The following is a 27,374-nucleotide window of genomic DNA, read 5'->3' on the forward strand; positions in this document are numbered from 1 at the left end:
GGTCAGTATTGTCAAGGCTAAGAACTCATCAACTTCAACAATGGTACATCTCATATTTTTTTTCATTGTTGTTAAGGCTGGGAACACACCTAGCAGAAACGCTAGCGTTGCGGAAAACACAGCATTTTTGCCTGCAATGTTCGTCAATGGGCCGCATCAAAAAACACATAAAAAAACGCATATGTGCGCTTTGTATGTGTTTTATAATATGCGTTTTTAAAAACGCTATTTTTGTTGCCTATTTTTCAAAAACGCATCAAAAATGCACATGATGAAAGTCAATGGTGACGCAATGTCATGCATTTTGTATGCGTTTTCATGCATTTTTATGAGCTTTTTTCTGATGTATTTCCGCTTACTGTTGTCTTCCTAGTGATTTGCATAAAACGCAATAGAAAAACGCATACAAAACGCATATGAATGGGTTAAAACGCACGCAAAGTGCAAGAAAAACGCAAGTGTGGAAAAATTGCGCTAAAAACGCACTACAATTGCAAAACCGCACATAACAGAAAACACAACCTTTCATGCACTGACAAGTGTGCACCCAGCCTTAAATACATTTATACTTGACGAGGTACAAAGGATAGCTGGTAGTTGATGGGAAGATTTGCCCAGCCAGTCATTCGTGGGGCAATATCTTCTTCTGTGAATTTCGTCTCAGAAGAAAGTGTGAAGTTTTGCAAAATGGTCGTCAAAAATAGAAAGAGCTCCATACGAGCGAGGCCTTCACCCAGGCAAATCCGCTTCCCTGAAACAGAGAACACTATATTAGTAACCTTGCTAAGCATTGCTATATACAGGATTATTAAGTATGGAACGGCAAAACCTACAGGCTGCAGATTTAATATACAAAAGCAATTGGTGTAAACCCCTTGTCACTCATGCAGGCTGCTATAGCCAGAATTTGTAGCCTGACCGTGTGAGGATCTGAACCCTAAACTATACTAGCCCCCATGGTCCATGATATGGTGGGACCCCAGCAAAGCATCTTTTTTTTTTTCATTGACCAAAAGGTTTATTGAATACAAGTTAAAAGTCAATACAAGGTACAAATGCGGTACAAAGTTTGCATAAAATGATCAACAAATGTATCAAATGCAGTATATAGTACCTGGTATACATAAATTATGCATATTAACGTAACTCAAAGGAAGAAGTACCATATGCATACTAGGAGAAAGGGAGAAAAAAAGGGAGACTGAAATAAGGATGAGAGGAGAGAAAAGATCATGACCACTCCAAGTAAGGAGAGGGGACAAGAAAAGAGTAAGTAAAGGGACAGAAACCAGAGAGAAATCTTTGGCATGTAGAACATGAGGCACACAAGGGTAAATGAGTTTTATCAATTAGCATTATTAGTCTAGCGGTCCCAAATTTTATTGAATTTGGAGGGGCACCCTCTATGGTGGTAAACCAGCTTTTTAAACGGTAGTGAGTTTTTAACCTTGAGTTTCCAGTCTGAAAAATTAGGAGAGGTGGAGGATAACCATCTGAAAGCTATACACAATTTAAGCATAAATAATGTTTCTATTAGAAAGAACTTGTCAAATTTGTTAATGTCTTCATCATAAATATTGAGGACACAGCTTCGGATATCAAGGGAGGCGGAGGAGCCCATTGTATCATGAAGAAAGGTGACCACTTGTTTCCAAAGGTGGGTAATTGGGGGACAAAGCCATAATGGGTGTAAAAAGGAAGAGTTAGGGGCCAGACATTTAAGGCACACATTAGAAGTATTAGGGTTGTATTTAGAGATCCGGTTGGGGTGAGATAATTTTGGTGGATAATATAGAGTTGAATAAGGCGGTCCTCAGCAAAGCATCTTTAAATGTTCTGCTGTGGCTCCCCATTGGTCTATTAAAGGATAAATGGAGAGCCCGGGTGGCATGTTTAAATATGCTTTGCTGAGGCTTGCCATAGTTTGGTGTAGAAAGTGTCGGTGTTGGGGAGCGAAATGTGACATGTGCAGCAGGTGCACAGAGCTCTTCATTCAAGGTCCAGATGATGATACTGGAATGGGACATTTCCATGGATATTGGCATGAGATCATTAATTAAAGGTAAGTTTTTATGGTTAATTGGCTGTTAAAATACTTTATGCATTGTTGTGTTTTTCTTTTATCTCTTTGTGTGTATGGGTAAGGAGAAAATTAGTTCCCCTATACCCATTTCACCTGTGGTGCAGGCATTTGGGAATCCCCTTGTAAAAGGGGACTCCTACATGCCACCATGGACCACCCTCAAGGGTCAGCACCAACCCAAGTGGGGGTAGTAACACCCACCCTCCTCCTGGGCACCGGAGTTGGGGATGAGCTCCTTGATCATGGTGTGGAAAGGTCTTTGGGGAGAAGTATAGGCCTTGCCACCCCTCTCTTCTGGTTATGGTGGCTCTACCAGTCTGGGCTTCTGGGGTTCTGCAAGGGTGCAGTAGATTGTCTCCTACTGCATCTGCGCAGGATGCTCCCAGCGATGGGAGCATGATCAAGGATGCGTGGGGCAGGACCACGAAGGGGCACTGGCCATCCACGGGTTAGTTGCTGAAGAATGAAACTAAGCTGATGCAGGGGACCAGAGTATCATTGATTGACACCGCGGGCACAGGTCAGCTTCAATGCACTAGTAGAAGCTCCACGTAATGAAACTTCTTTTTTTCAATCGGTTTAGGTTCACTTTCTGATTTTGGTCAAATTCTGCTCACTCCGCCGCCAAAGGTGGCTTCAGAAAAGTCTTTTGTAACCCGAGTGCTCCCAAAGATGGGCCACTCCATTCTGTGCATACACAAGCACCCTCTCTCACGCACTTGCATGTGTGCAGTACGGAGCTTCCAGGCTTTGGGAGGACTTGGGTCCCGACGACTTCCAAAGTCTCCCACAGCGAGAGATTCAAACAGAGGAGCTGCCGCTGCAATGAAGGCACCGGTAGCGGAGAGGGAAGGCTCTATAGGACCCAGAGTCTTCCCTCTCCTTAGGTAAGTATCTGGTTTATTTATTTATTTTTTTAACACGATTCCCATTAGCTTTAAGAGAGGATAGGTTGTTAAAAAGAGAAGCCACCATGATTTCAAGTACCAATGTCTTGGAGAGCCTGGGTTTTAACTAGCTTAGCGGTATGGACGAGCTCAGCTCGTCCATGACCGATGCACTGGATTGCTCTGGCCCGATTTTCATAAAAATTTTTTTTTAAAAACACGCAGCTGGCACTTTGTTAGCTGCGTGTTGTACGCGATCGCCGCCGCTTGCCGCCGATGCGACAATACCTTCTGCGTAACAGGCCCCCCCCGAGACCCCGTGCGCAGCCTGGCCAATCAGTGCCAGGCAGCGCTGAGGGCTGGATCGGGACTCTCTCTGACGTCACGAAGTCGATGACGTCATCATGATCGTCACCATGGCGATGGGGGAAGCCAAACAGGAAATCCCGTTTTGAACGGGATTTCCAGTTTGCTCTGATCGCCGGAGGCGATCGGAAGGATGGGGGGATGCCGCTGCTCAGCGGCTATCATGTAGCTAGCGCTAGGCTAGCTACATGATTTAAATAAAAAAAATAAAAAAATAGTGCTGCGCAGCCACCCTGGCGCAATCAATAGAACGCCAGGGTGGTTAATGAAAGAAATGAAGTCAATGCATTTTTTGTCACTGCTACCTCTTCCTATGGTGGGTAGGATTCCTCAGCTACCCCTGCGTATAAATAAAAAGACTTAAAATTCCGGTCGCATAGCTGGTTCAAAAAGAGGTGCAAGTTCTGGCTGCCAGAGGACTAGCAGACAGTTTAATATAACATGGGATAGACCAGAACACTGAAAGTACATTTTCTGTCTGGAAGACGGACATGTCGTTGTCAGAAACAGCTGATTTGTCATTGAGTCAGCCAACTGATCTGGTGAGAGTACTTGGCGGATACATTTCTGTGAATTTATGATACCGTCTGGGTCCATTTGAATACAGACTGGTCTGGGACTGTGGACTTTTATCATTTATGTTGAGCGCCTGCACAGACTTCATATCATTTATTTAGGGAGGCAGTTCCCATCCCACTGTGCGGCGACCCATACCTGTTTGCTCCATTGTTTGTGAAACCATCTAGTTAATCGGAGGAGCGCCTATAACCACATTATCTATACAACTGCTGTACTGTGCCAGGCCCAGCACATTCAGTGCATACCTTTCACTGCCTCTGTGTGACTGCACTTTGTATTATACCACCAGCAGTCATGTCAAAACAGTGTTCAGTACCTCACCTTTATCAAAATGAATGGGGCATGGATCCCGGAGGGCTACTGCCTGCCCGAAGACTAAGTAAGTCCCCACACACAGCATCTCTGCCTGCACGCCGTGTGACTGCCTGCCCCAAGACTAAGTCAGTCCCCACACAGCATCTCTGCCTGCTGGCCGCTGCTGCCTGCCCCAAGACTAAGTCAGTCCCCACACAGCTTCTCTGCCTGCTGGCCGCTGCTGCCCGCCCCAAGACTAAGTCAGTCCCCACACAGCATCTCTGCCTGCAGGCCACTTGACTGCCTTCTCTGCCACCACCAACAGGGTCCAGGACTCCAGGTGGATTCCTGAATTTTTATGGCCGCTGCTGTTAGCAGCGGCTGCTACCAAACATAATAATAATTTTTCTGGTGCGTGTACATTTTTCTGGTGCCTAATTTTTCTGGCTGCACTGCAGCTGCAACAACAAAACAAAAGGCATGTACATTTGTCAATTCCCCTTCGTGATCGTTACCTTGCTGCAGTGAAGGGGCTTGCATATCACAATGAAGCAATGACCGGCTATCTGAGTGGGTTGGGAGGCACACCTGACCGAAGATAATAAGGTCGTTGCTTCATTGTGGACAGTTGTTCTGTCACTGAGCTACCTTAGCTCGACCATATGGGCTTGAAAACCGCCATCGCCTGCACTCTCACCATTGTGTGTACCGGTCCAGCACGGCCATCACTACACAGCTGTTTGCGGTGCATTACACAGTGAGTTTGGTCTGTCAGTGTGAAACAGTACACTACTTACACTAACTGCTGATCCATGTATACACATGCAAGAGGTTTTCAAGCACTTTAGACCTCCAATTTAGCAATGCAATGTGATTTCTGCCTTTTAGGGATTATAACCCTGCTCTGCGTCAAATCCATAATTTTCCCTGAGACTTTTGGCATGTATCCCACTCCACCATACCCCCCTCCACCTTGAAATATCTTTTCCACTACTTTTGCGGCCAGAAACAGTGTTTGTAGTTTTTCAAGTTCACCTGCCCATTGAAGTCTATTGGGGTTCGAAAAGTTTGAAGGTTCGCGAACTTTTTCGGAAACTCGAGTTCGAGGTTCGCGAACCGAAAACCGGAGGTTCGAGCCATCTCTACTTATGACAGGTGCTGTCGCCATCAGCTGGTGCATTGACTCTCTAACTTAATGTTTTGCAACATTGATGCTGCTGTATTTTGATGGCATACATGCTTTACCGGAAGTAACATGTGTATGCAATACATTCATTTTGGTAATGAATTCCGGTGTCTCATTGATGCCAGAATTCATTGATTGACCAGTTAATGTTTTCAGTACAGTATATCTACGCCCCCAGAGACTTCATCTTAGCTACAGGGGCATAGATATACATATCTTGCCACTCCCACTGCTGCACACGCTCCCGCTTGCTCGTGCTCCCACTCCCGGTAGCCTTGAGATCAATGAATGGGAACACAGGACCCATTCATTGATCTAAGTCCCTGTGTCAATGATCTCCGGCATCAATGATTCCTCCTGCGTCATTGTGATGTCAGAAGTAACATTTCCATGCATTACTTCCTGTTTAGCGTACTAATAGTACGCTAACAGAGATAATGTGCAAGGACATCTTGTGGCCATATAGTAAAATTACACATACATACATTTTTTTCTTCAATAAAAACCACATATATTACATAAAATGAATGCCTTACCTCCCATACTCCCCCATAGTTACCCACATAGAAATTTTGCATTAAAAGAATTGACAATTAAAAAAAATACATAAATAGTTACCTTAGGGTCTGAAATTTTTTAATATGTATGTCAAGTGGATATATTACGGTTATTTTAAAAAATATGGGCTTGTAAATAGTGATGGATGCAAAACTGAAAAAAAATACACCTTTATTTCCAAATAAAATATTGGCGCCATACATTGTGATAGGGACACAATTTAAACAGTGTAATGACCTAGAAAAATGGGTATATAAAATATATGAGTTTTAATTATGGTAGCATGTATTATTTTAAAACTATAATGGCAGAAATATGAGAAATAATGATTTTTTTTCCTTATTATTCCCATCAAAATGTATTTAGAATAAAATAGTTCTTAGCAAAATCTACCACCCAAAGAAAGCCTAATTAATGATGAAAAAAATTAGATATAGATCAGTTGTTGTGATAAGCAGTGATAAAGTTATTGGCGAATGAAAGAGAGAAGTGCTGACAGGTGAAACTTGGTCTGGTCCATAAGGGGAAAAAACCCTCAGTGGTGAGCTGTTTAAAGGCACTTAGATCTGTAAAAGGGAACTGTGTTCACGTATCCGATCTCAGTGGTAGACTTATATCTAAGTCCCAGGGACCTCAGATGAAGTCCTGCAGGGCGTAGATATACCGCTCGCAGTGTGGTAACTAGTTAAATAACATATGCTTTTTGGTGGGTAAACTCACAGAAAATAATTCACATGATATCTCTATTTTGTCTACATGCGTCTTTATGTATATAAGATGCTTTCTTAGATAGCGCATGCAATACAATTAAAGCGGAACTGCAGTGAAAATAATATATTGAATAAAATTGCTTATTTTTTACAATATTTACTATAGATAACTTAGTCAGTGTTTGCCCATTGTAAAATCTTCCCTCTCCCTGATTTACATTCCGAAATGTATTACTGTTGGTGACATCTTTATATCTGTCAGGTGCTCTGTATTGAATCGATTTTGCAATAGAGGTATTTGTGGCGAGTGCACTCCAATATAAGAATTGCAGCAGTTATAAACCCACTAGGTGGCGGTGCAGCCTCTAGAGAATCAACATGATCATAGGTTCAAAGAGAAAAAAAAGGCTCCAGGAGCAGCTCACCATAGCCATAAAACATTTAACTTTTAATGAGATCCATTATAAAAAAGCTGACATACAATCATAGCAATAATAATTGTGATACTTATCAGGCACATGCGTTGTATGAGGTGTGGAGGAAAGTCGACAGCCGTTTCGCCCCCCGATTAGGGCTTTCTCGAGACCGAATGTTTTATGGCTATGGGGAGCTGCTCCTGGAGCCTTTTTTTCTCTTTGAACCTATGATCTGTATTGAATGTTCATTATTGGGAGTCCAATGGATAGACGGAGATATTGCTTGCTGTTATTTTCCACAATGCAACAAGGTTCACAGACAGCAAACTGTCAGGACCATGTTCATGACATCACACTGTGGGAGGGGTTTCACTACAATATCAGCCAAACAGACCCCCCTTTGAGAAAAGGAAAAGATTTCTAATTGGAAAGGGGATATCAGCTACTGATTGGAATGAATTTTAATCCTTGGTTAAAGTTCCTCTTTAACCTCTTCAAAACCACGTCACGTGTGGCGTGATGGGCGTGAACGCGGTGGCTCCCCCAGGACCTCCTAACGCCGATCGTCGCGTAAAGCCCTGGGGGAGTGTTTTGCAGGAGATCGCACGCGCTGATGCTTCATCGATCACCGCTCGGAGACTGTTAGACTGCGAAACCGCCATCTTTTATTGCTGTACAGCGCTGTGATCTAAGGCGGCACTGTACTGGAGACGGCCGTGTGACACGGCTGTCACCTCTGTGGGCTCGGAGGTGATCGGCTGTCATAGGCTGAAGCCTATGACAGCTGATCACAGGGATTGGCTGGCGGAGGGAGGGAGGGGGAGTACAAAAAAAAGACACATTTTTATTTAAAAAATAATCAAATAAATATTGATTAAAAAAGAATAATAAAACATTGGGGGAGCGACCCCACCAACAGAAAGCTCTGTTGGTGGGGAGAAAAGCGGGGGATAGGGGGGATCACTTGTGTGCTGTGTTGTGTTGCAGTGGCCCATCTTGCATTTTGTACATTTTGGTCTTTGGAGGGGGGTTAAGAACATGGTCCTTAAGGGGGTACGTTTTACCTGTGGAAAATGGCATGAAGGCATCACTCTTTTTAAAGCCTCCAGTCTCATCAAGGAAGTGTCCAGGGTTGAACTTGTTAGGTGTGGAGAACTCGCTGGGATCTCTCAAGACAGTGCAGAGCAGAGGGAACACCTCTGTGCCCTGGGTCCACAAAAGAAGGACAGTAAGAGAAGTTAATTAGGGGATATTTCCTCTTATCTGAATATTAAAAAGAAATAAAAACTCTAGTCTGTGTCTATCTATCTATCTATCTATCTATCTATCTATCTATCTATCTATCTATCTATCCAGCTACCTCTTTATTCATCCATCTCAACTATATATATACTATTTAAATACGAGCCATAAAATTGTAGAATTTAAAATACATACATATAAAATATACATTTATCCCATAGTAAAATACACTATACATATTTATTTCTTCCTATGCTGCTGTCACTTACATACAGTATGTAGTAAAAATTTGACAGATCTTTTAGATTATATACTAGTCCATCCCCTCATGTTGGATTCTCAGTTATTTACTTTCTTTATTAACAAATGCAGCTGCTGAACCCCAGTTGCTTATTCAAATTGCCAAAATATTGTGTGAGCCAGTGATGAAGCCATCTGACATATTTGTTGAATTCCTTTGAAGGCAGTGCTTTTGTCACATCTGTCAGATCTTTACTACATACTGTAAAGTGACAGCATCATAGGAAAAAGATAATTTGTAGTGCAATTCAATCTGGGAGAAATGTACATTTTCTATGTATGTATTTTACATTTACACATTTTTTCTAGAGTGGTCCTTTAAAATCACTCATAAAGCTCACCAAGACTACCTTCTGTATCAAATGCCAAAAGTCGCATATCAAAATAAGCAGATATAATAAACACAATACCAGTGGCGTTCCTACTATAGAGCGCAGGGGGGCGTGGCACACCGGGTGACGGACAGCTAGAGGGTGTCGCCACGACCCCCCACAGCAGCAGAGCAGGAGGGGGAAGCAGCGCTAGAAGGAGGGGCAGTGGGGGCAGCGGTGGGGAGGGGAGACATATCCCCCCCTCCCTCACCTGGGACACCTCCTTCTGCCTCTCTCCCCCTCCATAGATCACCGGCGGCAAGTGCAGGCTTGGCGGCGGGGAGACATGCGGAGAATTACTCACCACTTCTGCGTTCCAAGTGCTGGCAGCGTCATGTCGTCACAGATCTCCGCCTTCAATGCCGTCCACTGTACTTCCTGATTAGCGGAAGCACAGTGGGCGGCATTGAAGGTGAAGATCTGTGACGACATGACGCTGCCAGTGCTTGGAACGTGGAAGTGGTGAGTAATTCTCTGCATGTCTCCCCGCCGCCGAGCCTGCACTTGCCGCAATCTATGGAGGGGGAGAGGGGCAGAAGGAGGTGTCCCAGGCGAGGGAGGGGGGGGGGGAGATGTCCCCCCTCCCCACCGCTGCCCCCACTGCCCCTCCTTCTAGCGCTGCTTCCCCCCTCCTAGGGCATCTATACTGGGGCAACTGTACTAGCTATACTGGGGGCAACTAAACTAGCTATACTGGGGGCAACTATACTAGCTATACTGGGGGCAACTAAACTAGCTATACTGGGGGCAACTGTACTAGCTATACTGGGGGCAACTATACTAACTATACTGAGGGCAACTATACTAACTTCATTGGGGGCAACTAGTTTCACTGGGGGCAACTAAAGTAGCTTCACTGGGGGCAGCTATACTGGGGGAAACTGTACAAGCTACACTGGGGGCAACTGTACTAGCTATACTGGGGCAACTATACTAGCTATACTGGGGCAACTATATTACCTACACTGAGGGCAACTATACTAGCTATATTGGGGGCAACTGTACTAGCTATACTGGGGCAACTATACTAGCTATACTGGGGGCAACTATACTAGCTATACTGGGGCAACTACAGTATATAACCTACACTGAGGGCAGCTATATTAGCTATATTGGGTGCAACTATACTAGATATACTGGGTGCTGAAGCACCCCCTAAAATTCTCCAAGCACCCCTAAAGCACCTCCAGCGTGAACTGACTTTTGGCGTCTAATAGACGCCGTGTCAGTTCACTGACAGCAGCAGCCCACAGCTCTGGCAGCGCCAGAGCATGGCTACAGTAAAATGGCGTCTGAAGCCCTGCTCTGGAGACTTTGAGTCTGCAGTGCAGAGCTTCGGGCGCCATTTTCCCATAGCCCTCCCTCAGCGCGGGAGTTACAGTTGCTGGCTGGCTGCAGAGGATCGTGGGAGCTGCACGCTGGACGGAGGCCGGGACAGGAGGTCTGCTGCTGCTTCAGGTGAGTAAATGTTTTTTTTTTATTTATATTAGCAGGTGTATTGACTGTTCTGGCCAGGTCTGCTACATGATTGAAGTGTTTTCTGGCCAGGTCGGCCACATGATTGCATGTATTTTCTGGTCAAATCTTCCACATGATTGCATGTATTTTCTGGTCAGGTCTGCCACATAATTGCATGTATTTTCTGGTCAAATCTTCCACATGATTGCATGTATTTTCAGGTTAAATCTGCCGACATGATTGCATGTATTTTCTGGCCAGGTCTGCTACATGATTGCATGTATTTTCTGGTCAAATCTGCCAACATGATTGCATGTACTGTATTTTCTGGACAGGTCTGCTACATGATTGAAGTGTTTTCTGGCCAGGTCTGCCACACGATTGCATGTATTTTCTGGTCAAATCTTCCACATGATTGCATGCATTTTCAGGTCAAATCTGCCGACATGATTGCATGTATTTTCTGGTCAAATCTGCCGACATGATTGCATGTATTTTCTGGTCAAATCTGCCGACATGATTGCATGTATTTTCTGTCCAGGTCTGCTACATGATTGAAGTGTTTTCTGGCCAGGTCTGCCACATGATTGCATGTATTTTCTGGTCAAATATTCCACATGATTGCATGTATTTTCTGGCCAGGTCTGCTACATGATTGCATGTATTTTCTGGTCAAATCTGCCGACATGATTGCATGTGTTTTTTGGGCAAATCTGCCGACATGATTGGATACATTTTCTTGTCAAATCTGCTCACATTACGTGTATTTTCTTGAGAAAACCTGCACAATTATGTGAATTTTCTGGGGAAAGGCTCACCAAAACTTGGGCCCCCTGTCTTTGCGTTGCACTTTTAAAGGGAACCCGAGGTATCTCCTTTTAAGCAATACCAGTTGCCTGGCTGCTCTGGTCCTCTGCCTCTAATTCTTTCAACCATAGACCCTGAACAAGCATGCAGCAGGTCAGGGGTTTCTGACAATATTGTCAGAACTGACAAGATTAGCTGCATGATTTTTTCTGGTGTAATTCATTTCACTACTGCAGCCAAATAGATCAGCAGGGCTCCCTATTGTTTGAAAGGAAATAAATATGGCAGCCTCCATATCACTCTCATCCCGGGTTCACTTTAAATTACAGTTAGCTCCGCCCTCATCCGGTCATGGTCACGCCCATTTTTTGTCGCGACGCACGGTGCGCCGCAGGTTGTGGCCACGCCCATTTTTAAGGGTGTGTGTGTGTCTTTTAATACCCAGCAACGGGTGTCAAATGCCTTAGGTACGCCACTGCACAATACCAATATATCATAACTCGTAGTCGGATGTGATTCACTGCTAGTACCCCTGCCCACCTGCTGCTCACTCTTGCTTCTCACCCCCACCAAGCTATTCTTTCGGTAAGTGCTACTAAAGGTACGTACACATGCACTACCGCCGGCAACGACTGGTCCGCCGGAACCTTCCCGCTGGGCGGACGTTCAGCCGACAGTAGTGCATGTATATGCACTGTCGGCGGACTGATAACGCTGTTTCTGAACGATCCGCTCAGCACGCACTACTGTCGGCTGAACGTCCGCCCAGCGGGAGGGTCTGAAAGACCCGTCGTTGCCGGATGTAGTGCATGTGTACGCACCTTAAGACCTTTGTCTCCACTGATCTATCAGCTGGAAGTTTCCCCCTCAAATGAAATTCAGATTTTATAAGTCCGATGATAACACTGATGTTCGCAATAGCAGTTATGCTCCTTGCCTTGGGAATGGTAAATCCTCTGAACTTGGTGTCCCTTATGACCGCATGTGGGACATTCATGGGGATAACATCACTGAACCTTTGAACTTCATGGATCACTGCATCCATATATGGCATTTGACTCCGGTCCTCAATATTTGGACTGCGGTTGTGTCCAATCACAACGTCTATTTCCTTGTGTAACTTTTCTTTAAAAACACAAAAACAAAAATTCAGTTGCATTTGTCTAAATTAAGGCATTTTATGATATCACCACTTCTCTGTGATCTTAAGATTTTTTTTTTTATATAATGAAGTTTATTGAAGAGCAAAAAAAAATTAAGCAAATAACATAAATCAATCACAATATGAATACAACAAAAGTAAGTAAACAAATGAGTAGTTAACAAAAGAAGACAAGGAAAAAAAATGTCAAATAGCAGGACAATTGACTGAAAGCACCTCAAAAGGAAAACCTCCATAAAATAAACAGAAGGAACCAAACATTAAACAGAACCTTGATGCATAGTCTCGCAAACACCCAGGCCCTCAAACCCAATGACCCCCACAGCAAAAAATAAAAGCACAATTATAAACAATGGCAGTTTACTGGGTACCCCGATATGATAACCATTCTTCCCAGATCACATTAAAACGATCCAACTTCATCCAAGCTTTCAATGCTCAAAATGTAAACCCACGTCCATCAAGGAGATCATATCCAGGCAGTTATTAACTAGCTCAATGACTTGAGACCTGGCATTTTCCATTTAAAGGCAATACTCCATTGAGCAGCCAAGAGCATATACCTATATAAGATACGAAATGCACCTGGAACAGTTTGATTAGGCACATACAGGAGACAGAGGCGTAGCAAGGTTTTTCAGCGCCCGGGGACAAATACAGTTTTTGCACTGCCTGGGGACTCTTGCGGCACATGTGTTGCCTATTACAGGTGGGTACATTTTGTTGCCAAAACTATTAGCAATAAGTGGACGCTGAACTAACTCAATAATTAATCTGTTCGGCCAAATGACATACTGGGCAAAAAAATAAATAAATAAGTGCACTGAAAGTAGGTACTGGAGGAAAGCAAAAAGTAGATGGGGAGTGGGCAGAGAGCAGGGTAGAGCAGGGGAGAAGATCTGCCCCTTCCTTATTCTTTTAATGGTTCTTCAGGGATTGGGAGACATTGGGGGATGGTGCCGTCCGATCCAGCGCCCACCAGATGCTGCACCCAGGGACAGATTCCCCCCTCGCCCCCCCTTAGCTACGCCTCTGACAGGAATGCCTGAGAAGGAGTCAGGGAAACCTGAATCTTACAAAACTCAAAGAACAAAGACCGCCAGGCAGTCCAAAATTGACATGCGATAGGAAAATCAAAGAAAGTATGCAATAAGGTTCCGGTACCACCACAACCCCTAAAGCAATAGGTACTTCAGATTTTTTTTTTTACCTTGTATATCTGGATATTTTAGAAGGATGAGGAATGCGTGTCTCAACGTTGTACTGACTGTCTCTGTGCCGGCAAAAAATAAATTGAGTACTGTCAGAAGTAAGTTTCTCATACTGAATTCAGAAGTGGGATCTTTATTGTCCTGAAACAATAAATATTGTAGGCCAGGTTAAGATCACAAGTGTGGGTAATGCCAGGTATGGCATTCACAGTACCAGTTCAACATAACAGGTATTAAGCTTTCACAAAGAGATGGACTGACACTACATAGTATAGTAATTACCAAATGGGACACAGTAGAGTCCCAGTTATCCTAAACTCCACTAACCAGCAGTCTCAACCAACCAGCACAATTCGCTGGCCCTACTCACAGTGGTGAAGGCCAACTTGTTGGGCTGTGTGTGGGCTCTGCTGTGCTTAAAGATTGGGTTCCATGGCTCCACCAATCTGTACTGTGAAAATCTTACATAAATAAACATACCAGCCTGTTTGTTGTCTTCTCCTAGCCCCCTCTGTGACATTTACGCTGCTCCCCGCTGCTTTCTTGGTGATGAAATCACTGTTTTATTCATTGTTTTTGTAAACAATGAAGATGGCCGCCAAACAGGAAATACATCATCAGAGCAGGTACCTGTTTACAGAGGCTCCTCTTAAACGTGATTTGATTGCTGGAATATTACACCACTGGTTGCTTTAGCTGCTTGTCTGAGCTCTGAACTGATCTTTCTGCACTCACAGCTGTTCACACAGTCACAGCTCCTGAGCCTGCAGACGCTGGCTGTGAGCAGAGACCTTGTCTGACTCATACACACAGCACACACACAGAGCCTGCAGGGGGCGTGGAGGAGATGTGTATAACTTCTCCCTATCACGGCAGAGCAGTGCATTCCTCTCTGCCTCGACAAGGCTTGACAAAGGAAAGAAGATTAGATTTGTTACAGAGACAGTGCAACTAGAAAAGGCTGCAGCAAGCCAGACCACATTAGAACAGGTGTAGGAACCTATAGGATAGAAGAAATAAGGCTGAAAATGTTGTTACAGAGTCTCTTTAAAGCCGACCTAAACCCAGGACTTCCTCTCTGCTCTAAAACAGAAGCAACAGCATAATAACATTTACAGAAAAACATTTATTTGTTGCTGCTTACAGATCTCCTTAGAGATGGTGCTGAACTGTTACTTTGTGGTTTGCTGAGAGCACATACAGAGTTAAACCTCCTGTGTTTACATATAGCCTCTGAATTCTGCACAGTGGCACAGATCAGAGATAGGTGTCACCTCAAATTACAGTGATTTATTACAAATAGATAAGGGAAAATAAGACAGCCTGTCATCTCTCAATACAAACAAGCTGCGTTTTTCTGTGTTTTATTTGTCTCCTAGGCATACATTTAAGTCCTCTTTAACCACTTCCCTACCCTGGCCATTTTCACAGTTCAGCTCAGCTCTGATTACTTTGGCAATAACTTTATCAACAATTATCACAACTAAATGATCTATATATAGTTTTTTTTTCAGGACAACTAGGCTTTTTGTGGTTGATATTTGTGTATAGAAATTACCTTATTTTGTATGCATTTTAAAAAGAAAATAAGGGAAAAAAGTGAAAAAATACACAATGTATCCACTTTCATACATTATAGCTTTAATATTAACAGTTCTATTGTACATTAAACCCACACATTTTATTTGTCTATCCTTCCCGTTTATTTAAACAGTTAATTTTTTTGATCATGTATTAGATGTAACAATTAAGTATTGCATACAATCTGCTACTTTCTGATCCCGGAATGTATATTTTACACTTGTTTGCTAATTAACTCTGCCATTGAATTCCCTGGGAGGAGAAAAGGGGTTTGCTGTCATTCCTTTACAACTCTGTGGTGATGTTATCAGGGCAGAGATAAATAAACAGTGTTATCTAAGATTTTGTAGGGAGGCGAGTGCAGAGACTTATTTTCACATCATAGTGACAGGAAGTGGTTAACAGAGTTTATGGTATGCATAAATAGTGGGAGTATTAGCTAGGCCTATTTTTAACATGGAGCCTCAAGCAACCAGAAAGCCCAATTATCCCGCGACCGGCATCAGATGATCCCCAGTCTAACCAAGACTCAACTGTATTATTATTTTTTTAAGGTGACATCAAATAGTGGAGCTGTTTTGCTTAACCTCCCTGGCGGTTTGTTAAAATCCACCAGGGGGCAGCAAATACCTTTTTTTTTATTTTTTTTTTTCATGTAGCGAGACAATGTCTCGCTACATGATAGCCGCTGCTGAGCGGCATCCCCCCAGCCCCTCCGATCGCCTTTGGCGAACGGAGATTAAGAGATCCCGTTCAAAGAACGGGATCTCTTGGAGGGCTTCCCCCGTCGCCATGGCGATGGGGTGGGATGACGTCACCGACGTCATTGACATCGTGACATCATCAAAGGGGAATCCGATCCACCCCACAGCGCTGCCTGGCACTGATTGGCCAGGCAGCGCACGGGGTCGGGGGGGGGGGGGGGGGGGGCGGCTGCGGCGACGGGTTATAGCGGTGGATGGGCGGGTAGCGGCGGCGATCGGAGGTTACACACAGCCAGAAAAGTGCTAGTTGCGTGTAACAAAAAAAAATTATGCAAATCGGCCCACCTGGGCCTGAGCGGTGCCTCCCGGCGGCATAGACCGAGCTCAGCTCGGGCTTACCGCCAAGGAGGTTAAAATACCATGAGTCCTTTTGATTGTACCTTTTGCATTTTGGTGATGAAACAATCAATGTAATCTCTGGGTGAAGCTGGGTCCAGTGTTGCTTGGTTCCTGGTAACTCTCTCGGACACAAATTCCAGCAGCGTTTCCAAAATGACGGGAATTCTTTGGTGCGGTCCAGGAATGAAGTCCATTATCTTAGGGAATATTTCCTGCAACTAAATACAACAGTGCTTTTGAAGATGAAAAATGCTTTGATACATAATGGCCACCCCTGTTCCTCCTGCATCTTTTACAAACTTTTATATATGCACACTTAAGGTGGCCATACATGGTCCAATAAAAACGTTCGATTTGCCGTTTATTCGATCTAAATGATCGAATCTAATGTAAGATGAAAATATTGTTTTTTCTATCAAGAAATTCGAACGATTATCCCGTTTTTTCGAGAAAAATCAGATCGGACATACTGGAAAAATCTTTATATTCAATCTAATGGAATAATCGAACTAAATTATCTAATCGAAAAAAAATGAAAAATTGTACCATGTATGGCCACCATTTGAGGACCACTATCATACAAAAATTGTGAATTGAAATATATGTACAAATTAAATGTACATTTCTCCCAGAGTAAAATGCATTTTCAATTACTTTTCGCCTATGTTGTTGTTGACACTAAAAGTAGGCAATACAAATCTGTCAAATAGGACAGGTTTTGGACTAGTCCATCTCATCATGGGGGATTTCAGTATTTGATTTATTCTTTACAAAACCACTTCCTGGAAAGGATCTATATAAGGATACCAGTCGGCCTCCCTATTTGCTTGTATGCTATTTTGACAGTTGTGCAGAGCAACTGGCATTCGGTAAGTGCTTTTAAAAATAAAGAAAATCCTGAGAATCTCCCATAAAAAGGAATAGTAAAAAAAAACCTGTTAGATCTGTCAGATTGGTAATACCTACTGTAAAGTTGTCCATACATCTAGCGATAGGCAGATACATAGGTGCTGAATAGACCACAATGTTATTTGCGGCTACAGTGGTACCCAGGAAGTCATTTGAGTGCCTTATAAAAATATTGTAATTGTGGAGCAGGCACCCAAGTATTTAGCGGGAAGGCATCATGGATATCGTGGGATGTGGGCACAGAGGGCGCAGGTGGCGCCCAATATTGGTGCATGAGTATTTAGCAATAAGGGCAGCAGGGTTCAGCAGGGGTGGGGGAGAGGAGTGTTAGGCTTAGGCATGAAGGGAGGTCAGTTAGGGTCATGCATAGGTGGAGGGGGGATGGAGGAGGTCAGATAGGGTTAGGCATGAGGGTGTCAGTTAGGGTTAGGCATCAGTAGAGGCAGGGCTCTTGTGAGAATAAGCAACGTGCACCATCCGTCAATTCTCAGCTTCATTTATTGTGCCTGGTATGACTGTGTGGTGTACAACATCAATACATGTATGTTGTGGTGTACAACATCAATACATGTACCTTGTCATGCTGTGCAGGCGGTGGCAGGGGTAGAAGTGGGTGTTAGGGCTTCAGGTGGGATCAGCGTTCCAAGGAACGCAGCGTGACCAAGCATCCTGTCGGACGCGAAACGGCTGTCGCTGATCCCACGTCTACAGTAACCTGGAGTTATAAGAAAGGGGATATTGCGAAGGCAGGGAGATCTGGCCTACCGAAGTATCCACCCACAGATCTTCCATACATTGATGGGAATGCCATACTGATCTATTCTTCTTAACAACACTCTTGTGAATAAGGTTAGGCTTGTTGATAGTACAATATTAGTAAAATGTACTGATAATTTACTAATGGCACCCAAATTGCCACAGCACCATTTTTACATGCTCACCAATAATAAAAAAGCTAAAGTTGGACTATAATACAGAAGAAATTTAAAATGGAAAAATAATATTTTAATATTTTGCGCCTGAAGTTTCACTTTAAAGTATAACCAAACTCATTAACAAGTTTAGGTGAGAAACCTTCAGACCATTCCACACATACCTTCTGTTTGCACGTATTGTATTACTTTTATAATTTCACTATTAAGTGTTTTAGTGATCAGCTATGAAAGTCAGTAGTACTGAAGCTGTGTTTGACTCCGATGTAATTCTCTAGTGTAAACATCGGATGTCAGAAGCAGAGAAAGCCCTTTAGTGTCTGGAGCAAGTGTCCCTTTGAAACATAAATTCTGCAGTTAAGATCACTTTCAGTATTTGTATAACGCAAGATGGCAGTTCACCTGAAACAGCAATACAACCTGCAGCCAACTCTGTGTGCGAATAAAACAATGTTATTAAGGTGAGCAAAACAAAGCAGAGATGAGATCAAGGTAAGGAAAGTTTAGGTTCAGAATTGATTTTTGGGATTTCAATATTTTTCAGTGAGCATCCTTCTCTATATACCTTTAACAACCTCTGCATACTGACTTGACTGTACCTGTCCCCAGGTGGAGCTCATCAAAACGAAGGTTTCATTGAACATGTTAATAAGCTTCAAAAATTTCAGGTCTTCATAGTCAAATCGGTTTCCAAAGACCACTGAGCAGATAACATTGGCAACAGCTTGATTGAGGATATTTCTGGGTTCTATGGGTCTTTCTATAGATAAAATTACAAGATAAAATTATTAGGTGGTTGTGCTAGCTGTGCAATGTAATTATACTAGCTGTCTAGTGTGGCTGTGCTAGCTGCGCAGTGTGGTTGTTCTAGCTGCGCAGTGTGGTTGTTCTAGCTGCGCAGTGTGGTTGTTCTAGCTGTGTAGTGTGGTTGTGCTAGCCGAAGCAGGCAATTTGAGTGCCACTAGCTCTGAGGTAAAAATGGGCAACCCATAGACCCCAATGTTAGTCTCTGCCACCAAAACTACGTGCTGCAGTGTGTTTAGCTGTGCAGTGTGGTTGTGCTAGCTGTGTAGTGAAGTTATTCTAGCTGTGCAGTGTGGTTGTGCTATCTGTGTAGTGTGGTTGTGTTAGCTGTGCAGTGTGGTTGTGATAGCTGTGCAGTGTGGTTGTGCTACCTCGTAGTGTGGTTGTGTTAGCTGTGCAGTGTGGTTGTGTTATCTGTGTAGAGTGGTTGTGTTAGCTGTGCAGTGTGGTTGTGCTAGTCGTGTTTTGTGGTTGTGTAACCTGTCTAGTGTGCAGTGGCGTACCTAAGGAGCAGTGGGCCCCGATGCAAGTTTTACATCGGGGCCCCTAAACACTCTATACATAACAACTGATACGGTGCACCAAAACCTGCCAATGGCAACTACAGTGTCAGAGGTGCATGAAGGGAATGGGGAATGATTACCACTATTCAAAATTCTTTAGAAGTCAATATTATGAGCACAGGCCCAATAGAGAGTTAATACAGCATTTGAGGGAGGGCCCTTCGGGGCCCCTCGGGCCCAAGGGACCTGATGCGGTTGCAACCTCTGCAACCCCTTTTGCTACGCCCCTGCTAGTAGGGTGTCTAGTGTGGTTGGGCTAGCTAGCAAATTAAATCCCATGACAAATTGAGAAAACTGATTTAATAGGTGAGGGATATGTATAGAGCTGTAAGGGCCCATTTACACTTGTGCCTTGACTAGCAATGCAGGTGGCTGCACGTTTTACAAAAATGCACTGCACATGCATTGCTGGCCATTGGGTTGCTGATTCCATTCAATTACACTGAATAGGATCACACTGTTCAGCACATCAAAATGCATGCGCACAATGCATGAGTGGACACATCAAACAGTGCTTTCTTCCCGCTGGTCTGGACAGGCCCCAAGCCTGACATTCAACTGTAAACTCCCAAAGCTGCTAGCCTCTTCGTAAAAATTGGAAATTCTGATAAACAGACTTTAAAGACTAAAAGTAGACACATACGTTTGTAAGTTTTGATCTCCTTGACTAAGAACTGGGCTTCCTCCTGGATTCTTTCCTCGATGCTTCTCTTCCCCATCCCAAAGTTCCTCAGGGTGGAGAGGGAGAAGCGGCGGAGCTGTTTCCATCGCTCACCATTACTGAACACAACACCTAAAAAAACAAACGGGCACAGAATGATAAACTCCCCAACAATGCAAAAAAGTGAACCTGACCAACATGCTACTGCTAAAAATAAAAAAAATTATTTGATGAAGGAAAATATAAAAACTGCTAAAAAAAAGTAACATAATATTTCTTGCATGCCACCCTTGTAAATAGATTGGGCCACCACTGCTGAATCAATTACTGTAATTATTTAGAATTATAGAAGACCTATCTAGGGTATAGGGTATGCTATGCATTTAGCCTTGTTTTATAGTAAACCTGTAAGGGAAAAATGTGCCCTATGGGGTACTTATATTGGGAGGGGGAAGCCTCTGGATACTAATAAGGCATCCCCATCCTCTTGTGCAGTCCAGATCCAGTGCTGGCACCCCCCAAAAACTGATGCGTGCAGTCGCAGTAGCATCTGCAGAACGCTGCGTTATTTACCATTGAGATCAGGCGCAGTACCAACTTCCCCTCGAGCTCTGCCAGAAATAGCTGAGCCTGATTGGGTCCACTCTACTGCGCGTATGGATAAGTTAATTGGCTTTCCCCTATATTGGCCATATAACTATGGTTGGGATTAGATTGTGAGCTCCTTGGGGGATATTTAATGACAAGACTATTATTATTATTATTTAGTATTTATATAGCGCCAACTTCTTCCGCATCGCTGTACAGAGTATATATAGTCTTGTCACTAACTGTCCCTCAGAGGGGCTCACAATCGTGTCCCTACTATAGTCATATGTCTATGTAAGTATTGTGTAGTGTATGTATTGTAGTCTAGGGCCAATTTAGGGGAAGCCAATTAACGTATTTGTATGTTTTTGGGATGTGGGAAGAAACCGAAGTGCCCGGAGGAAACCCACGCAGACACGGGGAGAACATACAAACTCCTTGCAGATGTTCACCTGGCTGGGATTCGAACCGGGGACCCAGCGCTGCAAGGCGAGAGCGCTAACAACTACGTACACCCTGACGAAGCTCGCAAGTGGGCGGGCGCAACGCGTCGGTGGGCGGGTCTGAATCACGTGACCAGGAGCGCTCCTCTTGGCTGCAAAATTACGCTAGACAGATATGGCATCAGTGCGCGTTCCCCGCTGCAATGCAGCCACGCAGAGCGGGTAGAGCCGTCGCCTGAGGGCCAATACCGTCCTATGGTCGTGACCCAGGTGGTTAACTGTTCTGGAGATATCGCAAGACGCGGCAACCAAACGAGTGGACTACTACCAGTGGTGAGATTATTCTGGACTTTTATACATATCTAGCTTGCAAGCTGAAGAGGACTCCCTTTGCCCTTCATATATATGCACATATTTCTCTCTCCCCCTCTCTGAAGACGCGGACAAATTGGTACCGGTACCTTTAGGGGTGTGTGAGTGAGGGGTGCGTGATGGAGGTGCGGAAGGAGATGCGCTTATTACAGGCCAGTTTTAACTGATTTTAATTTGTTTACCCATTGATCGAGTTTGTGTCACAATAAAGCTATTTTTCTATTTTTACAAATACCTATGAACTCTCCCACTGTTTTTTCTATATTATTATGTACCTATTAATTGGTGGGACTGCTCCCTCAGATTGAGGTGCGGGTATATCAAATTAAGGTGGCAGTAGAGATTAGGCAAAGCGTGGCTTTATATTTGAGAGCGCTAACAACTACGCCAGCTCTGCGAAAGATGTGCGCACTATATAAATACTAAATAATAATTAATTATTGTCGGAAATACCGATTTCTGGGTCCGATAAAGTTCCCACTTTCTGATAAGCGTCTTTCCAATTCCATGGATTTCAGCGGCAGAATGTATTTTTTTTTTTTTCAAAATTTTAATTTTCCGACCATCACTAATAATTAGAATGGCTGGAATTGACGTTAATGCAATTTTCTTCACATTCAAGCTGATACAGAGTAATCAGGGTAGGCAATTAAAGCACCAATCCATGCAGTAATTATAATACAAAATTAATATGGTAATCTAAAAGGGACAGTCTGCTGGTAAACAAAGAATAGTTGATTTGCAATTAGATTACCTTTATAAATATAGATTGTGCATCAGTGGTATACTGTATATTATGCTATTTCAAGTAAAAGCTTAGCTTTAAAACTGAAAATTAAATCGGCAGCCTATATATTTTTTTTAATTACTACTGGTAATTGTTTTGACACACGGATTTCCGTTAACATATATAACAGTTCTCACCAAACCCTTCAAAGATTTTGTCCACAGAGGCCATCTTCCCTCTGCCGCTGAACTCCTCCCCTTGATCAACCAGAGCTTCCTTCACTGCCTGATAACCACTAAGTATCACAATTGGTCGATGCCCAAAGTACATGGTGTACACTGGACCATACTGATCTCCCACCTGTGCAAAGAGACAGCAAAGGTTCATATAAAGACATTAGTAACATAGTATATGCTAAACAGCTGATCAAGCAATGCAATTTCTTGCCCACTTCCTTTTAAATGTTTTAAAGGAAATGAGCAAAATCAAATTTCCCTTCTCACTTTACTATTGGTCTGAAAACTGACCAATCAGTGGTGTCCAAAAGTTTACAAAAATATCCAAAAATTTGAGGATGCTTTAGTGAGTAGATAATCATAAATATTTTTTAATTTAAAATAAATCGTTTAGCACTTGGTTATTCAGTTTTAATGGTATGAAACTGAAATTTCATCTATGGTCTGAAGCATTAAACACAACATAAAACTAACAGGAAAAAAACATATTACTGGTTTCCAAATTACTGCACAGGTAAGGTTAATAATTCAACCTTCAGTTCTCCCCCATGGAGGAGGGCGGCGTCCATGCCATCCCAGCTAGCCTCTGGAATGATGTCTGTGGGCTCCGAGGAAAGTGACTCTGGGACAGGGGTGTGTGACAAACAGCCTATTTTTATGTTTGGTATTTGCTTTTTGCTGTGTTTACTGTTTAAGCAAACATTTAATTTTCATACCACCTTTATTAAACATGAATAAACACTACACTACAGTGGGCCTAATTTAATTCACTGTTCAATTCTCCCGCAATCTGCAATTGAAAAAGTTCAACAAAAAGTAGGTGGAAAAGTGCGGTAAAAATTATTCTATTTTCCTGCTTGCTGGTGGCTTAAAAGGCATTTATTTATGCGAAAATATCACCCTGGAAAAAACTTAGAAGAAAATGTGAATCGGCCCTCTGTTTTTAAGCATCCAAATGTAAAGCTGAGTTTATCTGGATTATTATTATTTTTTTGAGTAGACTCACATAAGAACACTGATTGGTATTTCTCTATGATCTCTTTGTTCTCTATTTTTTTGCCTCCAAAATGGCTTGCATGAAAAAAGGGCACCCGACTGGATAATGAAATGGTACCGCTGGATAACAAAATGTGATGTGAACAATGATAAACATTGTTAGCGAAATTGGTTAATGCTAAATACAGTTTTAACAATAACGATAAATACAGTTTTAAAACAGACGGGATTTGATCATGAAAATATATTAACGTTAAAAATAGTAATTAGTAATTCAACAATAAAGCTTAACCCAACTCTACTCTCACACAGAACCCTCCCCTGGTGGTGCCTAAAACTAACCACTCCCCTGGTGGTGCCTAAAACTACCCCCCCCCCCGTGGTGCCTAACCTTAAACACCCCCCCCCCCCCGATGGTGCCTAACCCTTACCACCCCCCGGTGGTGCCTAACCCTAACCACCCCCCTGGTGGTGTCTAGCCCTAACCATCACCCCCTGTGGTGTCTAACCCTAACCACCCCCCGGAGTTGCCTAACCCTAACCACCCTGGGTGTTGCCTAACCCCAACCCCCTGGTGGTGCCTAACTCTAACCACTCCCCCTGCAGAAACACCCTTTTACACATAGAAACATTAATATCTTTGATAACGTAAAATCTGCACATACAAACAAAATACAGTAATATGACAAAAACTATTACGATGCAAGCTTCTAAAACAATAACATACTTCAAAAACTTTAAAGTTTTAATGTTGTTAACAATATTTATCGGGCGCCCTTTCTTCTGCTTTTTTCACCGTATTAACGATAATTGCATTAGAATCTATGGCGGCGCCCTTTTCTTCCACTAGCTGCTGACTGCTGAGCTCACTGTAAAGGACAATGCAAATTGCAGGAGAACTTCCGTCAAGGCATCCCTGGAGCCAGCTAACTGGGGACTGAGTGAGATCGCCAAGTCACTGCTGCTTTAGTTGTCCACTGCTGGCTTTGCATCTTGCTGTATCTCTATTTCATGTGACATTACATCTTTACCAGCTATTTGCCTGCTATGTGATATAAGACGGTGTGCTGGCTTTGAAGTGTCACCACGCTGGTGCTGTCCAGGTCCTCTCTAAGGGAACTATTTTGATACTATGCAGGATCTTTATTAGATGTGATTTGTCACAAACTTTACATAATTTGAACTAAAGGGGACTGCGTGATATATGGCCGTGGTGTGTTTGTGTTGGTGGCGTGTCTTGGTTGCATGGCAGGGTGGCTATCCCATGTATTTTTTATCCTGAACATTGGATTATGGCGCTCATTTGTTATTTAATTATTTGAATAATGGGTTTTTGCTACTTTTCTAGATATGAATGTAGTTTGTTATGTATTTTGATATCTGTGAAATATATTAGCAACCACGTATACCTAAAGCAGCCCATACACTCAGCCGATTTTCTGGCCGACCGATCGATCGCGGTCGATCGATCGATCGATCGCAAATCGGTTGGCCAATCGACCGATCGACGGCCGATTTCGATCGATTTCGATGGATTTCCATCGAACTTGCAGGGTGGAAAATTTAGGTCGATCTGATGAGATTGCTTATCAGTTTGCATTGGCCTTAATGGAAATCTGATGGCAAAAAAATGCCATCAGATCGAATTTCAACAGATTTCAAACTGAAATCTATTGGAATTCTATTCTGGTAAAAAATGTTCTAAAAACGCATCAGATAGATCATCAGATGCATTTCTTATCTGTCTGCTGCCAATCTGACGAGTGTATGGGCACCTTTACTGTATCTTCATACTTCCAACAAATTGTATGATTATCCTATAGAGACTTCTTTCCACGCCGTCCTGTTCCCCATCGCTAAATGTTAACCCCCAAGAGTTTGCCAACAAAGGCTTGTTGGTAGGAACTTTAGGGCCATGCTTCGTCCATACTGTGCCTGCGTCAGTACGGATGTACAGTGGTGTGAAAAACTATTTGCCCCCTTCCTGATTTCTTATTCTTTTGCATGTTTGTCGCACTTAAATGTTTCTGCTCATCAAAAAACAGCAAATCCACCTCTGAATGGCTGAAGAAAAACAAAATGAAGACTTTGGAGTGGCCTAGAGTCAAAGTCCTGACCTGAATCTTATTGAGATGTTGTGGCATGACCTTAAAAAGGCGGTTCATGCTAGAAAACCCTCAAATAAAGCTGAATTACAACAATTCTGCAAAGATGAGTGGGCCAAAATTCCTCCAGAGCGCTGTAAAAGATTCATTGCAAGTTATCGCAAACGCTTGATTGCAGTTATTGCTGCTAAGGGTGGCCCAACCAGTTATTAGGCTCAGGGGGCAATTTCTTTTTCACACAGGGCCATGTAGATTTGGAGTTTTTTTTCTCACTAAATAATGAAAACCATCATTTAAAACTGCATTTTGTGTTCAATTATGTTATCTTTGACTAATAGTTAACGGTTTTTGATCAGCAGAAACATTTAAGTGTGACAAACATGCAAAAGAATAAGAAATCAGGAAGGGGGCAAATAGTTTTTCACACCACTGTAAGGCCATAGTGACAGCATAGAACACAGGCCTCTTGGTAATTTGGTGGGGGGACGGTTGTGAGGATCAATTATATGGATTTACATATACATTTGGGGAAGATACTTAGGTAAATATCTGTATTCAAGGTCATATATATTTATGTATACTGAGGGTTCAGTGATAAATGTGTTATTAGGGTAAGACATGTTTTTTCTATTTGATGCTGCTGTGTTTTCCTCTCTCGCAGATTCTGGGCTGTCCCTAAGAGTTCTTGTGGAGAAGCAGTTGCTGTGCAGATGTGATGAGGAGCCTGCTGTTGATTGGCAGGCCAGCTGTCAGTTGGAGCCAATTTCCCTTCGGCCAATCACTGATCAGGTCCTCTCAAAACCTCTGATTCCCTCCTTGTTCTCCTCAGTCTTTAGTCAGGCAAGCTAGGAGCAACCCCCCCCCCCCTTTTCTTTCAGCGATTGTCGTAGGTGGATTGACTTTATTGGCGGTTAAAGTCGCCCACGATTGTGGGTTGACTGGTTTTGTATGGACTTTTAAGAAATAATAATACTAGTCTAAAGACTGTATTCTTGGAATGTATATATTTTATACAATTTGATCTTGGTTTATTGGTTGTTTTATCGTTTGGAGTTTGTTGATAATTTATGAGTTAATAGAGATAAAAGGAAAAAACAATCTTAACGAAACTACAATAAACAGTGCCTACGGCCTATTTTCTTCCACCTTGGTTGTTTGTGTCTTATTAATTAGGATACGATTAGTAAGTACGTACCACTTAAATTACCATGCCCCTGCACAGTCAGTGAGCCCCTCGTGCAGCCAGAAGACGAGCACAGCCCTGGGGTTAAGGAAGGTCCTGAGCAGCATCGGAGGACAGTGTGGAAATCCTCTGGAAGATCCAGAAGTTTCCCTCTCCTTAGGTAAGAATTTGTTTTTAAACTTATTTACAACTTGGGTTCTCTTTATTTCCCATCTAAATGATACTTTGTAGAATTGTACTAAATAATAAATTAATTCATAACAAATAAAGGAAAATTATGTATCCCCTTAGTTAATACTCTCCTGACATCATGTCTTCAGACAGACAGATAGGTAAAAAAAAAAAAATACAAATCACATACCTCCATAAGAGACTTCACCATCTCCCCTCTTTTGATCTGCAGTAGGTTTCCAAGCAAGGGGAGTGGGGTTGGCCCGGGGGGCAAATTCCGCTTCCTATATAGCTTATCCCATGTGGAGTATATGAAGAGACAGGATATTGCAATAGCCAAAAGCAGGGTCCCCACTCCGGTTACGTCCAT

At 43.0% G+C, this 27,374-nt stretch overlaps 1 protein-coding gene across 1 annotated transcript; it reads right to left on the reverse strand.

Moving 5' to 3' along the window:
• Positions 1 to 563: 563 nt before the first annotated feature.
• LOC137527365 (cytochrome P450 2G1-like) lies at positions 564 to 27,374 on the reverse strand. Its single transcript, XM_068247876.1, has 9 exons — positions 27,195 to 27,374; positions 22,511 to 22,673; positions 20,166 to 20,315; positions 18,755 to 18,915; positions 16,356 to 16,532; positions 13,630 to 13,771; positions 12,195 to 12,382; positions 8,144 to 8,285; positions 564 to 751 (listed from the first exon to the last, which is right to left on the reverse strand). The coding sequence occupies exons 1-9, from the start codon at positions 27,372 to 27,374 to the stop codon at positions 564 to 566; spliced, it is 1,491 nt and encodes a 496-aa protein (XP_068103977.1).

The sequence above is a fragment of the Hyperolius riggenbachi genome, chromosome 8 (genome assembly GCF_040937935.1).
Source record: "Hyperolius riggenbachi isolate aHypRig1 chromosome 8, aHypRig1.pri, whole genome shotgun sequence".
NCBI classification, from domain to species: domain Eukaryota; kingdom Metazoa; phylum Chordata; class Amphibia; order Anura; family Hyperoliidae; genus Hyperolius; species Hyperolius riggenbachi.